The sequence below is a fragment of the Populus trichocarpa genome, chromosome 10 (genome assembly GCF_000002775.5).
Source record: "Populus trichocarpa isolate Nisqually-1 chromosome 10, P.trichocarpa_v4.1, whole genome shotgun sequence".
NCBI lineage: Eukaryota > Viridiplantae > Streptophyta > Magnoliopsida > Malpighiales > Salicaceae > Populus > Populus trichocarpa.
In genome coordinates this window covers 13,262,486-13,278,731 of record NC_037294.2, presented here as the reverse complement: position 1 = coordinate 13,278,731, position 16,246 = coordinate 13,262,486, and the positions used below count along the sequence as shown (strand labels likewise).

Here is a 16,246-nt window from a genome sequence, read left to right as displayed (position 1 = left end):
TATAAAAACAAAGAGTGTATAATTGAAGCTTGGATAGAATCACCTGCAATATATTGGAGGATTGAAATTACATCCACATGGCCTAATGCCTAAACAAATTCCTATACCAGGATTTATGTTTCCCGACAATTCATATTTCTCTAATATATGCTTCTTCTTCTTATTTTTTTCTCTCTATTTATCCAGTACAGATCTACTTACTTTGTACTGGTCTTATCACTGATAGTACAAGTAGAAGCTGCATCACAAATTTGTAGGATGAGCCGGGCTAAAAAGAAAGTGGGGATGGCGACAATCAATTCTTAGATTTTAGAAATGAAGCCGTCTTGGTTATTTCCCTGAGAGGTTTATCAGTGAACCTAATTATATTGTAGCAGAGCGCTCCTAGGATGGTACCAATGGGGGGGCCAACAATGTAAACCCAGATACCCTTGAATTGACGCATCACTATTGCAGGCCCCAAGCTCCTAGCAGGATTCATGGATGCCCCAGATACAGGCCTGTAATCCACAATTTTAAGGACAAAAAAAAAACAGAGAGTCACGTAAAGAATTGCTATTCAAAAAGACACTGGCAGCTTGGATTGCAGCTAGCAAGGGAATTACCCAGCAACGAAAACGTTCAACATAATTGTCATTCCAACTGCAATTCCTGCTAATTCTCCAATCTGCAAGAGTCGAGAATCGAAGAATTAAAATTATATTCGTTTGCTAGATGTAAAGTTTATATGTACACATTTTGAGCATACTCTGTTAGATATTAGTAATCAATCTTTCGAATATAAGGCAAGGCATTCTTGTGCTGCTTGTGATTTAAGCAATCAACCAAGAGGGATGGTCTACTTGAAAGTTAGGCTAAACAATCCCAGGCTACTGTAATAAAAATAAACAAAAGACATGTTTTTTTTTCAATAATAAATAAAATGAGCATGCTTAAGAGTAACTAACCGCTCTATTGTCAGTGGCAACACCAGAGATAACAAACATTAAAAGGAACGATATGATTATTTCAGTAACAAAAGAACGGATGTCGGGTCCAACTGGTATTGTCCCAAAGTAAGCCTCGTCTGTCACGCTAAAAAGAAGGCTTAAGGTGCCGCTAGCAAGGAGTGATCCAAGTAATTGTGCCGCAATGTATAGAGGTACCTGCAAGTACAAGAAAGAAAAAACACATTTAGCAAGAAGTTCACCAGTCTTTATAATCAGCACCTCTCCCGATGAGATGTGCTCCGCCAGCATGAGCGACCTGTACAAAGAAACAACGAATATATATGAAGACCAACCTGTTTGTAAGGAAAATGTCTAAAGATGGCAAAAGTAACAGTGACTGCTGGATTGAAATGTGCACCAGAGATATGACCAACAGAGTAAACCATCACCATCACAATTAGACCCCATACCACACAAACTCCTGGAAATGTTACAGAACCATACATCTGATTGACCACGACAGATCCACAACCCATAAAAATCAAGAAAAATGTCCCTATCATCTCTGCTATTATCTGGCAATAAGAAGAGACTTATTAGTCACATAACTCTTAATTTTCTTTGGTATAGCTAGATGGTAACTGTAAGTTTATACAGCGAACAAAAAAAAGTAGAGATAAGAGTTTTTTTAGTACCTTCTGGATTATTTGAACAGTAGTTTCAGGTGGTGAATCCTCATCAGAACTTTCTGTTTTTTTGCCACCTTCTGTATCATCACCGAACTCGTTATTCCAAGGCATGTTGTGAAGAAGAAGATGGTGCTTATTTCTCTCCCGTGTCAAGAAATTTAGTGTTGGATAAACCAAGAAAATAAATTTATATATAGTAAAAGATTAATGTCGTTGTTTGGAGATCGATGGCTTAGCTATTTTGACGAGTATCTCATGGAACCAAGAGAATTGTGTAATCTTTAGGCCAGTCATTTAGGCCTCTTACAGGAATAGCTACCGCAATTTTGTCTTGGCCACTATGAATCAAGTCCCTGAGTGAAATTAGGGATTCCATTTCGTCATCTGGTTATGAAACCATTGCCTATTGATTAGGCTTGACCCAATTATCTTAAGACTTTGCTTGTATGATTAGACTCGCAACCTTTAGACTGGAAATTTTATTGGGCATGGATGTTAACCTTTTGCCACAAGTGAGCTTCCAGCTGGCTGCTAGTTATGACGTCTAGGTCCATTTGTCATCCAAAATACACACAAAAAATGGGCTCTCATACGGGTTGATGGCCCAATCGTAACCATCTGTCCAGAAATTGGCTAAGTAGAAGCCTTGTACTGTTAATCTTTGCTCAAGATAGACGCTAAGTAGTTTTACTTTTAGGCCCAGGCAGCAGTACCTCCCTAGGATTTCATGGGCTATAATACCGAGTGGGAAGCTCGACCGATGACCGGGGCTTTCCAGTTTTCATTGGATCACTTGTTTTCTTATTCTTTTGTGATGGGAAAAATGAAAAATGCTTCTTCTGTATCTGTAGACTGTAATGATGAGCAGGGGACCAAAAGAAAACTCCAGCGAGCTGTGTTCAGTGCTATTGCTGAGGCAGTAGAAAGAAAGAAGGTTACGGCTAATATACTGTGGACCCTCGATTCAAATCAAACATAATGGTGTCAGGTCCTCTTCTTTATAGCAGCCACATATCCTCGGCCCTACAGATTAGCCCAGCCACTCACTCTCATGCCTCCTCCTCCTACGTCTCGAGCTTCCATCCTTTTAACTTGGTGCTAAGAGTGGCAGCCCCTTCAACTCAGTGGTAAAAATAACTTGAAAAGGAAAGGCTCTTGCCTTTAGCCGCGCCAATCTCTCCTCCGGGGACCATCTACTGCATACCAGACATGGAAAATGCTGTCTTTTACATGTGATCATTTTTTGGCCAAGCACTGAATTTTGTTAGGAAAACTGAAGCTATAAAGTGCAAGAAGAGACATGTGACATGGCCACATGAGCACTGCCATGCCAAGACAATGTTGGGCCATTGTGGCAGTCTGGTGAAACCAAGATTTTTGAACCCATTCACAAAGGGACGAATGAGCTAAACATCAGACCCATTAAGAATCCATCTGTTGGTCAAAAATCACATACAAGCCCAGAAAGCCTCTATCCCAGTTCCTCTTCCAAATTCAAGCCTGCATGATAAGATGAATTCAGAAAGCTCAAGAGAAAAAAAGTGGTGCAATTTAGAGGGGACACGGGGTCTTTGACAAGATGCATCCCTGAGAAAAATTGGTGTATAGATGCTGTGTTGTCATGAAATGATTTGTAAAACGAACCATTCTTTCCCTCAGTCCCTCTCAAAAGGTCTCAATTCACCGCTCGATGGTCCCGGCCATTGTGGGTCCATTTCCCCGGCTCGTGTCTGCAGTTTACCCTGCAACGATCACGACCTTTCTCCCCTTCAATCTCAATGTCTTGATTAATTTTTGTTTGCATGTGTTTATTCTTATTTCAACCACGGCTTGTGTATTTTTGGTCCAATCCCCACTTGCACCAGATTTAATTACTCTACGACAAAAATAGATAGGAAAAAAAGAAAAAGGAAGGGTGGGAGATTGCTGATTTTCGGTCCAATCCCCACTTGCACCAGATTTTCAAACTGGTTATTCGACAAACATTTCGTGCAAACTATTGAGTTGCAGATTTTTATCAGTGTGATCCAATGCCGTGTACCTCGTCCAATTAACTGAGTTGAATTCTTCGTGCGATTTCTTTTTTAAAATGAAGCATGATAATGACAGGGTTTGATTGTATATAAAAAAAATTATCGAGGTCCCAAATTAATTAGAAGCATGGCCCCCGTGTACAGAGGAGAATGAGGCCACGCACACGAGGACAGCACCGCATATGACTAGTTCCTGTTTGGCCTCGTCATATCATTTTGACATTTTCATTACCATACCCCACAAAATGGTCCTTCGTTATCATGTTTTGTGTTAAGTTGTATATTACTATATTTTATTTTAACGTTGGCAGCTTTCTTGCATTCACGTGCGCACGTGCCACCATGTTATTAATTATTAATTAACACAAAATTCTACATCTCAAGAAGAGTACCAATTAAAATATTTGATTGAAAGCCAAATTGCACGCTACTTCTCTTTGGTTTTGCAATTTAATAGATCTAAACTAGTTCATGCCCACAATGACAACTTCTTTATACACTTGTAATGTTCACGTGCATGTATGCAAATATCTGGCTGACCCAGCGTAGACTTCTAGAAATATTCTACCATGTGGATACCATTCAAATGGCAAATTACATAAATCTTGGTATTGTTTGTGGTAAATTGTCAAATAAAATATAAGTTGTTTGTGGTAAATTGTCAAATAAAATATAAGTTTACTAGAATATTTAAACTCGGTATACAGTTCAAACTTAAAAATATTTTAGCCAACTTTTTATTTGATATGTATTTTAAATTAAATTATGTAAGAATTTTTCCAGCATAACCTTGCAGACTGGACATGTCCAAATAAAATAATTCAAAGAAAAAAATAGAGAAATGAGTTAGGTTAAATAAAATAATTCAAAAAAAAAAAACAGAGAAAGGAGTTAGATTAACCGTGATCAGCCTATCAAATTCATGACCTGAGTTATAAATTCTATTAGATCTAATTAATTTATTAATTTATTATATGATGAAAAATACTAAAATTAATTTACTATAACCATCAATAAATGATAAAATTAAATGAAAAATATCATATTAATTAATGAAATTAAAAAAAATAACAAAAAAACCCAAAACAGTTCATTGATTGCAAAGCCTACATCTATCCGTGATGAAACATAACTTGATTAAAAACAAGAAAAAGATAAATATTGATCCTATTTATGAAAATTTTGTAAATATTTCATTCCAAAAGAAAAGCGAAAGTGCAAAACAATTGAGATTTTTTTTTAGAGATCGGAAACAGTTACTAATTCATGATTTTGTTTATGTTCTTTCAAGCAAATAGCGTGCCTTACAAGAATCTAACCCGTGATCTTAGATTCATCCTCGCGTGCTTCAACCAACTAAGTTGCAGCACGAAGTTATTATAAAATAATTAAAGTAATATATTAAACACATTCATTGTTTAAGCAAAAATGAACATTGGACTGATGGCTAAACCAAACTGAAAATGGCTAACTTCCTGGGCTGCTACCTTAACTAAGGAAGGCATAACATTGACACTGGGCTGCCGGTTAACTGTTCATATGAGCAGTGAACGCCATAATTTTTTTTTATTAGTTTAATTATTTACGGAAGCCGATCCGAAAGTAATATATATTGTTGACCGTCTAAAATAAAACTCAAATGTAATAACTATGGATTTACGTGAGTTTAATTAATTTGTTTTCTTTTAGGTTCTTAATGACGGCTTCAAGTTACATGTGAGCTGATGATAGCGTTTGTAGAGTTGCTGAGAGATCGAAAATGGAGGAGGAAAAAACAACACAGAAACTACACTATCATCTCCTCCCCTTTGTTTCCTTCTCAGTCACCAAATAGTGAGTTTAAAATGATTTTTCACCTATATATTGATTTGAATCGCACAATTTTTCTCAACCATGAAAAATATTAAAAATAAAAATTAAATAAAGATACAACATCCCTTTATAGAAAGTGTGTCAGGTAAGTGAATAATCGGTTATTCAACACCTTATCCAACAACATGGGACTGCCAGTTAAGGGCCTCCTAGCTAGCTAGCTAGCTAGATATATAGCAAAAATTAAGTTTTCCCAGTAAAATCAAGAGTGGTCATGTATTTCAGCAACAATATATACTCAAATTTAAAGAACAATTGGAAGCGATGGCGGGGACATATTTTCCACTCTTCCCGTATATATATATATCATCCACACAAATTCTTGCTAGGCGAAGACTTTGAACAAACTGGGTCCATGCCCTTGTTTTCAAGATAAAAAACTGGATAAGTAAATAGGAAAGTTCATAGCCCTTGCAGCCATACTTCATTCTCATGAGTCCCTACCTTAGTTGGATCTTATCTTCTCCAACCTTTCCTTTTCTCTTACCCCCTAACCTGCAATAATACACCACCTTGGAGGCATGTATCTGCCTGGCTTCAATCACTATTTCTTAACACCAACGCCACATGACTAGGTATGGCATCCACATGAGAATGGACCCGCACGCACACACTGTTTTGGCCACGTGTGCATAACCTGTAAGATGATCGTGCCTCGCTGTCCGTGCCAAGGTGGTGCCACGCAAGATCAATTCAATCCAACGGGCGTGAGTTCTAAGTTTGTAGTGTCATATTTATTTGACCATGTCGAATATTGTGATATGCTTGATAAAGATCGGATGGTCACTGACGCTTCTGTTTGATGCCTACCTCTAGAGATGGAAATTGTTGCCTCTGGGACGAAGAGGAAATCATGAACATTCTGTTTGATGCCTACCTCTAGAGATGGAAATCATGACTAGGTATTTAATGATAAAAAACAAAATAAATAAATAAATAAATCAATAAGAAGATATCATCAAGTTTAATTACCTGGAAATATTAATGAAAGCGGTCAGTAAAGAGAGGGACAGTATTATCTCATGGGCACGTCACATAAAAAAGAAGAGTCCAAAACTGGCAAATCAAGACATTATGATCTGCTCAAGAATGTTCATGATAACTTGATCGAATTTCGGGAATTGGAAGAAAACAAGTAGATGGAGACATTCCTTTTTTAATAAGGAAGGGCAACAGAAAAGAACCCTTTTCTTTAAATTTTATACTGAAAAGATTATCATGATGAACAACTCGTCTGGCAAAGAAATGACTTGAAACCTAACAAGTTCTTCCATGTCGTTATATTATTGCTAGCATGCACATTGTAATATTGGGATCGATCATGCTCTTGAATATGCCAATTGTATATAGTAGATGCTGGCTTGACTTTAATTTGTTTGTTTGAGTGTGTTTCTTTGCTTAAATTGGATGGGAATCATGAATTCAATTCGGTTGTCATTATTTATTTATTTATTATTAATTATGAAGTTCGGCTGTCATATTGCTCTGGGCATGCTTTGTAACTAGTAGATTGCTTTAGCATGTTATGTCTCTTTTATTGTTTCTTGAAACTTAAAGGTATTAAAGTCTCTTGGGAGAAAGTCCCAGTCTCCTGAGAAGGTAGACCAGTGGAAAGGTGGCTAAAAGAAAAGGAGATGTGAGCTGCAATTAGGCAGAGGCAAAAGCCGGAAATCGCTAGGGATATTGGTGCCCGGTGGTCCATGAAAGTTGCCTCACAAGATGGGATTGGAGGAGGCATGACCACGTACCTAGTTTGGGGTTCGAATCTCTTCTACTCGATGATACCATGGGCTTATTGAGCTGTAGACCTTTTCGATGAGAATTGGGCCCAGGTTCAATCAACTTTTATTGATCTCAGGTCCTTCCAAAGAAAGCCGGTTTATAAGTATTGCTTGTAAAATTCAAAATATCTTAATATCTCGGGGAGATAATCTAATTTGTTTTTATATTTATAATACTTTCTCCAATATAATCCTTTTGATGGCGCCTATCATGCCGTTAAATTTTAGCTAAATCTTTCAATTATAATGTGATCCCAATTAATTGAAACTATAATCATATTCGACCTGGGAGTTTAATTTTTAAATTAAACTATTATTCTTTCAATATTATTAATAGTTTTTTTGGATCAAATAGCATGTATTTGTCTTGTCTCTTCATTACATAAGGAAAAAAAACACATGTTTATAGTATATATATGTTTGCAAGCTCCTTGGAAGAAGATAATTTGGTCTAAAAAATAATTTGGAACTAAGTGCATTTTACATACACAGTTTCTATTAATTTGGATTATACATCATATGATAAAATGTCATATTAGAGATGTACCGTAATATCACCAATGCAATAAATACAAGACAAATTGAAGCAGGATAGACTAGGCTATTTATCCTCTCTCTCTCTCTTTTTTCATTGGTGCCGTGTAAAGAGAGTGTATTTTGGACTAAATATTAATAAGTATGCAATTTAATTAACAGGATGTTATGATTAAACTCTTCAAAAAAGTTTACCTTCCATCTGCATTTGTCTGTTAATATCAGCAAAATTTCTAATGTTGAAAAAAATATTATTGTGGAATATAAATTTCTTAAAAATAAGATAGCACTGTATTTGGGCTTGGTAATTAAGAAACTTCTTGAAATGAAGGAGACAGGCCTGGTCCTTTTTAGACATAGAGCACTTAAAGTCAATCGAGGCTGTGTTGACTCAGGCTATCGTGTAATTGTTGATCTTTAAAGCTTAAAAGCAATCCGTTGAATTTTAATACCAGTTTTAGCTACCAACTCAACACCTAGCTAGGTGTGGTCCAACTTTTGTAGAGCACTGTCTAGCAGCTAGCACTGAGATTAGCAATAGGAATATGAGGTTCAAGTCACCACGCGTGGGGCTGATAACACCGTTTGTTGCAATCCCCCTACAATCCCACGTGAGACCGTACTAGCCACGATGGCTCCCTGTCTCACCGCGCTAAGAGCCATCGCTTTCTGGCTGTGGCATGGCATGTTGGTCTTACCCTCTTTAATTGCTCTTCTTCGAAATCCAAGGTTAATTAATTGATAATTGAATAAATAGGATGAGATCTTCACTTCGATGGTTGTGGTTGGCAGATTGTGTCTCGTTACCATGAAACTTAACGGTGGTGGATCTACGAGGCTAGCTAGCTAGAGTTTCGAAGCCAACTTTGTGGAAAGTATGTTCCCTTCAAAAGCTACAATCCATCAAAAAAATAATCTCGGGGATGGCAATTGCTTGGTTTATTTGATTGATGAGAATATCGGTGCTACATGTCAAGCTTTGGTTAGATTAATTGGACTTTATTATTTATGGAGTGATCAAGGATTATCTAACATGTATGCATCGCAATTAATTAATTTGTTCCAGGGAGTCGACTCTCTCCCTGCCTTGTTCCATCCAAGAATTGCATCCGAGAACCGAAGGGGATAAAAATATGGGTTGAATTGCGTTAAAGATGCGTTGCCTTGAGAAATTAGAATCTTTACCACCAATTAAAATATAATGATGGGATGGGAGGATGGTCTCTCGTAACCCAGAAGTTCTTTTCATGAAAATTCCAATAACTTGCATCTTAAAGATTTCGGAATATAACATATTTAGTCTGTCGAGAAGCAATGTTTTCAGTTTCTCATTCAAATCCTAATCTTCGGTGTATACCTAGCATTGCAGTAGTTTTTGTAGTTATAATTTTTAAAAACATAAATTATCACAGTCTCAAGAAAGAGTTTAATTAAAACCCAAAAAAATATAATCTTTTCATGTTAAAAATAATTTTAATCACATCCAACCACACAACTAAACATGCGATGTAAAATCTGGATGACGTTGCATCCCAAGTCTGACTACCAATCATGTAATAATAGCAAATTATGGACCTCTTATATGATCATTTCATGATCCAAATCTTCATTAATTTCCATAGATTTTACTAGGTAGTTCAATAAATCATTTCTATTACCATCGATTGGCATGTAAAGATATCATTTCAAGCCTATCCATGTACAAGTGGGGAAAGCCAAACTGCATCATGTTTTCGATTCTATTTTTAATTAGTTGCATTCGATTGGACTAAAAAATGTGTTCCAGTCCATCAAATTGAAAACATCATCGGCTAATCTGGTTCAGTTAATCATGTCTGAAACATAATTTCGACACACACAACATAATAGTTAATTCATTCAAATCATTAATCTCTCCTGTTTAGTACTCAATACTCAAGATTCTAGAGAAGCTCTTCTCTCTCTAAGAACTAAAACTTCACTCTCCTTTCTCCTCCCTTTTCCAGGGTTGTTGCTCGCGGGCCAGCCCTAAAGTCGCCGTCTCTCTTCTTCTTTTCTCTCTCTCTACCCTATTCTTCATTTTTTTTTTCTTTTACGTTTTCCATTTCTATTTTTTTATTTAATAAAGGGGATCTGGATCATTAGAAAAGTAGTTTTCAGCTTGTTTTTTTTTCTATTATAGTCTAGATTTGAATCTTTGTTTCCATAAATTAACGGGCAGTTTCTTTTGCTGGGTCTCTGCATGTTGGGGTTTATTTTATTTTGGCTAGTAATAGTACCATGTTTGTTTGAAAAAACTTCGATGATTGTCGTCGAGGAGGAGGGATCTCTCAATAATAAGACCTGGTTTGGTTCTTATTATTTTGTAATAATTTCAACTCATCCGTGAGCATATGACGCTATAAGTTACTGCTAATGCAATTCAAGTTTTGGATTTTAAGAGAGTTTTAAACTCTTGTCGTTATCAAGATTTATTCCCAATAGATAAATTCAATCACTATGGCTATTATCCTTTCTATATTTATTATATAAAAACAATTTTGTATTTATGCCTTCATTGATATTAATAAAATATTATATATTCAGTGTTTTCAAATTACAAATTCATCAAAATAATTAACCATTTGAAGAATAGACAGCAATATATATCTATTTGAGTTTGCATACTTGCATGATAGAAAAATTAGCTGTAAAATATTTCAAAAAACAAAAATACTTTTAAACAACATAGAAATACAGCGAAGATGAAGCACAGGACCAGAAGAGAGTTTACATGCATGTCAATCTTTACCGAAACATAAAAACAAATTACAATAATGCTACCGAATTAATGAATAGTAATTGAACAATAAAACACCACGACCTTTAGTTTATTTGAAATAAGAATAATTTTTAAACATCAATAAAACAACAATAATGCCATGACTGCACAGTAATGAAACAATAAACAGTCAACACGATCACTATTGGTTTATTAGTAACTAGTAATTAGTAACTAGCAATGTGCTAAGTAATGTGATTAATCACGTGCCATCACTTTCATAATAGGAAAGTTGTTTTTTTTTTTTTACCAAACTAACACAGTTTGGTAAAAGTTGTGAGGATATAACATAAAATTAAAAAAGTATTTGGAAATAATGCACACTTTTATATAACTGCTAATGAGAAATTATGATTATATTTAACAACACCTAATAAGAATAACACGTGTTGTTTATCATAACCTAGGCCTAACCCAAAATTTATCCTAAATCCAACCTTAAACAACTTTAATTTCAAACTAACCTAAAATCAGTCACTAAAGTACCAAACCTCAAATCCATAATTTAGAGTGAGATGTTTTAACATCATCTTGTTCATTAAGTATAACCCAAAATTAATGTGTTAAACGTTGTTTTAATTTGCTAAGTTTAAAGATATTTGACAATGACAATATTAAAATCAAGGGAAAATAATATTATAGAAATAATAATTAAAAAAAAACTCATAACTAAAAAATATCATAATATAATAACACACCCGAGCTTATTTCTATCTTTTACAATGACGAGTGGATGAGTTAATTTTATCAATAGCATGATTTCCATTTATTTGTTTAAATTTTTTATTTTAGTTGTTTTGTAAAGAGTAGTGACCATAAAAAATCTGATGGAGTTTTAAATAACTCAATTCAGAATAATAATTTTATTTAAAACTATAAATCTAAATATTTCAGTAAGTGTGAAATTTGTTTTTTTTAAAAAAAAATTCAGGAAAGTTGGACATTGTAACCAACCCACCACCCTATTAAAGTAATCTTATGCTTGGCTATATAAGGTAGGGTAGGATTGATGGCGCATCAATAGCTAAAAGAAAAGGTAAGGTTAGCTGCTTTTGACCCCAGCTTTCTTTCTTCTCTGATCTTATCTCTATATATTTTCCAATATCCAAAGCTCAGCTTCTCAAATCAGGACCCCTAAAGGGGGTTCCAATGGAATAAAAAGGCACAAAGCCCCCTCGGTTGAAAGGAGTTCCCTCCCCCCTCGCATTTTTTACTCCATATTTACATGCCTTTTTCTTGATATATAGGAGGTTTTGGAGACCCAGGTAACATGTAGCAAGTCTTTGTCTCAATGAGAGAATACATCATCAACTTAGTATATTAACAAGGTGAATGATCAATGCTTCCTTTTGATCATAGTTGATAATCCTAGATAAATTACAAACCCAAATGAAAGGCGACAAACGCAAATAATTGCTGGATATATACGGACAATCAAAGCAAACACAAAGAAGAAAAAAAGGAACACTAAATAGTAAAAAAATAGTAAAGGAAAACCCTTTTCTCCTCTTCCTCATATCTTCACAGGTTAATTCACTGTTCATTGTCTTTTTGTACTTACAGACCTCGATCCATAGCGGAAATGAAGAGAATTAAAATATCAGTGGTTGCCATATCTGTATCCCTTATTTTCCTCTTTGATGTCTCCGGCCCCCCCTTTTCTTTGTTCATCTGACCAAACCTTAGGGAAATGAACGAACTTTGGCTCCTAATGATTGCATGATCCTTAAATCAGGGCTTCCACTAAGTTAAAAATATTTTCAGCTCCAAGAATCTTGGAAACTTTGGCAAATTCTTCACACTACAATCTTCTCTGCCTGGTAACGATCCTCTTGTTATAAGAACATATATTTTGGCGCAGTAATCAATGCTACTGCCAAATGTGACACACGATCAGCAAGTAATCAAAATTCTCTTCATTTTGCTCCCCTTCTGGCTACTGCTAAGCAGAATCGATCATAATCCAAGGAAAATGTAGTAAACAAGAGTAATTGGTAATGCTATCAGCATTCCAAAGATAACCCTGTATACCAAATATGGAAGAAAAAATCAGTTTTTCTTTTATTTTTTGATATACTAACACATATATACTATTTAGATGTATAATAATTTATACTAGTATCTAGCAATATTTTACTTACGCGGTGCTAAGAATGGCTGGATGGACATTGTACTCCTTGGCAAACACAAATGGAACAATTCCTTGTGGCAGTGCAGCCTATTGAATAAGAATAAATTAATATTGTAACTTCACGACCAAATTCACAATAATTAATAATGGCAAGCAATTAGAATATTAAGTACAGGTACATGTAATAATCATTGCAGTTAATTAATTAATTATATCGTGAAAGTAAGTTTTACCTGAACAATAGCAACGTGAAGGAGGGTACCACGCAGGCCGACAGCAATTGAAGCAGCGGCCATCACCGCAGGGCCAGTCAAGAATCGAACAGCCATGGCGAATGTGGCAACCGAATTCCCACAAGCAATTAGCTTCGGTTGTAAAGCCATAAAAAGACCTTTCACAATAACAACCAGTTAAATCAGTACATCTACGGAGAAATTAATTAGATGCTAAAATCTTTAATCTCTCATGAACTCAACTACCTTCACTAATAGGAGAGCTGGAACGGGCATCTATCACTATTCACAACCTACACCCACCGTCCCTGGACCGCAAGCTAAACTGGCCCCATATGTCGGATGGTCAATCTATTTATAGTCCAAGGACAAAAACCCTTTGATTTCTTGTGATGTGGTCACAACTCACAACCATCCATTCAACTGTGAGTTGTAGCACCCATACCCTTAACTTAGACCAATGTAAAACCTGTCCTTGTACCATGATGCCCTACCGAGCCAAAGTACCTTTAGACCCTAGTGTGGTAACAAATGTGCCACATCCACTCTCTGGTCTCTACAAAGACCTGAGCCAAAAAACACTCTACGTATATAGGAACAAGTATATAACATAGTATGTTACTGCATGGTACTGTGTAAGTATATGAGTATGTGTCCTTTTGAATGGTCCATTAATTCAATATCGACTGAATGTATCGTTTGAGCACTTGTGTGACCGAGGAGACAGTGAGAGGTTAAAGAAAAAATGATTACGTTATCTGAAAATCACAATAATTATGACCACTCACCTAAGCTGAACATAGCCATTCCTAGTCCAGCATCAGACAGTATGGAGATTGACTGTTTTATTATTTTAGGCATTTCCACATGCCACCTGCAATTTTTTTTTTTAAAAAAACAATCATTTAGTAAAACACCAAATATATCAATCATAGTATTTGTATACTATAAAGTAAGATTGGTGACATTTCAAATTAATTAAACCAAGGAAAAAATAACTATAGATATACAAAATCGATAAACTAACCGGAAAGCGACTAGAGACCAAGTGAGACCAATGAGACTGGAGTATGTGTTGGGGTTTCGAATAAGTTTGCGCCAAACCATGATCAATATCAAACGGGTCATAACGCTTGCCGGAGGCATCTTCCTACTGCCACCGGAATCTGGAGCTTCGGCTGCTTTTGGTTGCAACTCGGCTGTTGAGCTGGACCCTAGTTTGTTAAGTCCAGTGGGCCCCTCTTTTTCCCTTTGGTCGTCATCTCCTTCTCCTCTGCCCGCAAAACTGAAGTCCTCGCCAGCAAAATCTCCATCTTGTTGTGGAATAGCTTAAAAATACAAATACAAGTTAGACTAAAACATCAAAACGTGTAAAATGGTTAACTGATTAATTGGATAATTAATTAGCTGTGCTTATGTAGCTGTGAGTTAATGTACTTTTGGTTTCCCCATTTTGCGGATGGTCAGCAACCAACATCCTGATCTCCTTGGCGCCCTGATCAGACCGTCCAGATTGCTCTGATGCACCAAAATCAGCCCCACCGAATACGTGGAGCCCACCTCCTTCAGAAACTGGTGATGCACTCGAGCTCCACACGAACATGTGCAGCTCCTTGGCATCATGGTTTGCCTTGCTATTTTGCTGCTGCTGATTTTTTGCTGTTTTAGTAGTGACAGTAGAGGCAAATTCAGGATTTGGTGCCGGATAAGACGTGGGTACTGTCTGTGCTGGATAAAACCCGAATCTAGGAGAGGATAAAGTAGCCGTTGGAGCACAATTTTCTTCGAAATTAGACGGCCTTGGAGTTGGCCCTCTTGAAGATTGTACCGAGTACAAATCAGCCGGGCCGAGATTTGAATGCCTTCCAGGGAATCCCTGAACTCCCATCATGGAGTAGAAATCTGAAGGGTTGAAATTAGACCCTCTCGGAGTAGGATTCCTTGAAGAACTCAGGCTATAAATCTCAGCTCCAGTAAGATTTGATGGCCGAGGAGTCATTCCAGAGAAAGAACCCGGCCCAAGAGACCGCCTGGAGGCATTAGATTTCCTGACAGTCACATGTAACTTGCCATCATCACCGATTTCAGCATCAGTTTCCAGAAAATCCCGGCCATCTAAAGAGACCACGTCAGAATCAACCTTAAACGAAATAATGGAGGCTGCAGTTTCAGGAAATTGCTCCATGATCAACATCTTGGCACCTCTATACTCGAAAAGAAACAAGAGGAGAGTGTACCAAATGATACACTGCAACACCACAATTTGAACCATTAGGCTTCCCGAGTACTTGCCGTACATGGCGGTTAAAAGAGGAATGCCCATGACAAGAGTGTTCGGAAGAGTCGAGACAGAAAAGATGGTAATCATCCATTCCAAGCTTCCATTTTTTGTGAAATTAGTCCAAATTCCCAGAGCGATCAGCATTATTATTTTTTGAAGCGTGTCGGCCGCAATGAACCTGAAGTTCATAGCATAGGGATCATTGGTGGAGATAAAATGGAATGACAGTAGTGGCACTGCGAATATCGCCACGAAACGGTTGATACCGGAACACTGGTCCGGGCTGAAAATTTTCCACCACCGAACAGACCCATAAGCCAAGATCATGGCAACATATAGAGGAATCACAGCGGACAAAACGTTGTAGAGATCATTCCAGCTAATCATGATTTCTTAGATATATATTTTCGACTGAAATATAGCAATCAAGACAGGGGAGTGGTGATTTTGCTGAAAAGGGCTAGTAGTGGAAAGTGAGTGGCATTGATTGGTAAATTAAGAAGAGGGAAACGGCAAAATGGAGAAGAGGAGGACAAAAACCGTTAAATAGCAAACTGGAGAGGATAAATGTCTTTCTGCAGCAGGCTGCTGCAGCTAGTAGCTCCTAATTCTGCCTGGTGACGAGACTGCAGAGACAGAAAGAGAGAGAAAAGTGAGAATTTATAAAGGAAAATAGAAGGGAGGACGGACAGTCTTAGTATTTTACAAGGATAGCAAGGAGTAACCTTTTAACAGAGAAATATTTATAGAGTGAGTGTGTGGACGGATCTAGGACATGTATATATGGAAAGGTGAGAGGGCGTGTGATTATGTACTGGAAAGACGAGGGAAATGGGGACCAGTCAGTTGGGTTAGAAAGTAACCGCCTCGTTTGGTTAAGTTAACTAAACATGATTCAGTGTGTGTGTAGAGAGTTACAGGTGGCAGGTTTGTTGTGGTACGGGGTTTTTTTCGGATTTTCCG

The 16,246-nt window shown here is 36.7% G+C and overlaps 2 protein-coding genes across 2 annotated transcripts; both read right to left on the bottom strand.

Moving 5' to 3' along the window:
• Positions 1 to 1,792, bottom strand: LOC7475533 (probable aquaporin NIP-type). Its single transcript, XM_002314775.3, has 5 exons — positions 1,625 to 1,792; positions 1,283 to 1,504; positions 948 to 1,145; positions 606 to 667; positions 1 to 500 (listed from the first exon to the last, which is right to left on the bottom strand). Exons 1-5 carry the CDS (start codon positions 1,727 to 1,729, stop codon positions 296 to 298), a joined length of 792 nt encoding a protein of 263 aa, XP_002314811.1. The 5' UTR covers positions 1,730 to 1,792; the 3' UTR covers positions 1 to 295.
• Positions 1,793 to 11,930: 10,138 nt separating this feature from the next.
• LOC7475532 (auxin efflux carrier component 3) lies at positions 11,931 to 16,032 on the bottom strand. The gene is made up of 6 exons (XM_024610554.2): positions 14,440 to 16,032; positions 14,030 to 14,330; positions 13,791 to 13,876; positions 13,003 to 13,160; positions 12,780 to 12,856; positions 11,931 to 12,661 (listed from the first exon to the last, which is right to left on the bottom strand). Exons 1-6 carry the CDS (start codon positions 15,668 to 15,670, stop codon positions 12,595 to 12,597), a joined length of 1,920 nt encoding a protein of 639 aa, XP_024466322.1. The 5' UTR covers positions 15,671 to 16,032; the 3' UTR covers positions 11,931 to 12,594.
• Positions 16,033 to 16,246: the final 214 nt, after the last annotated feature.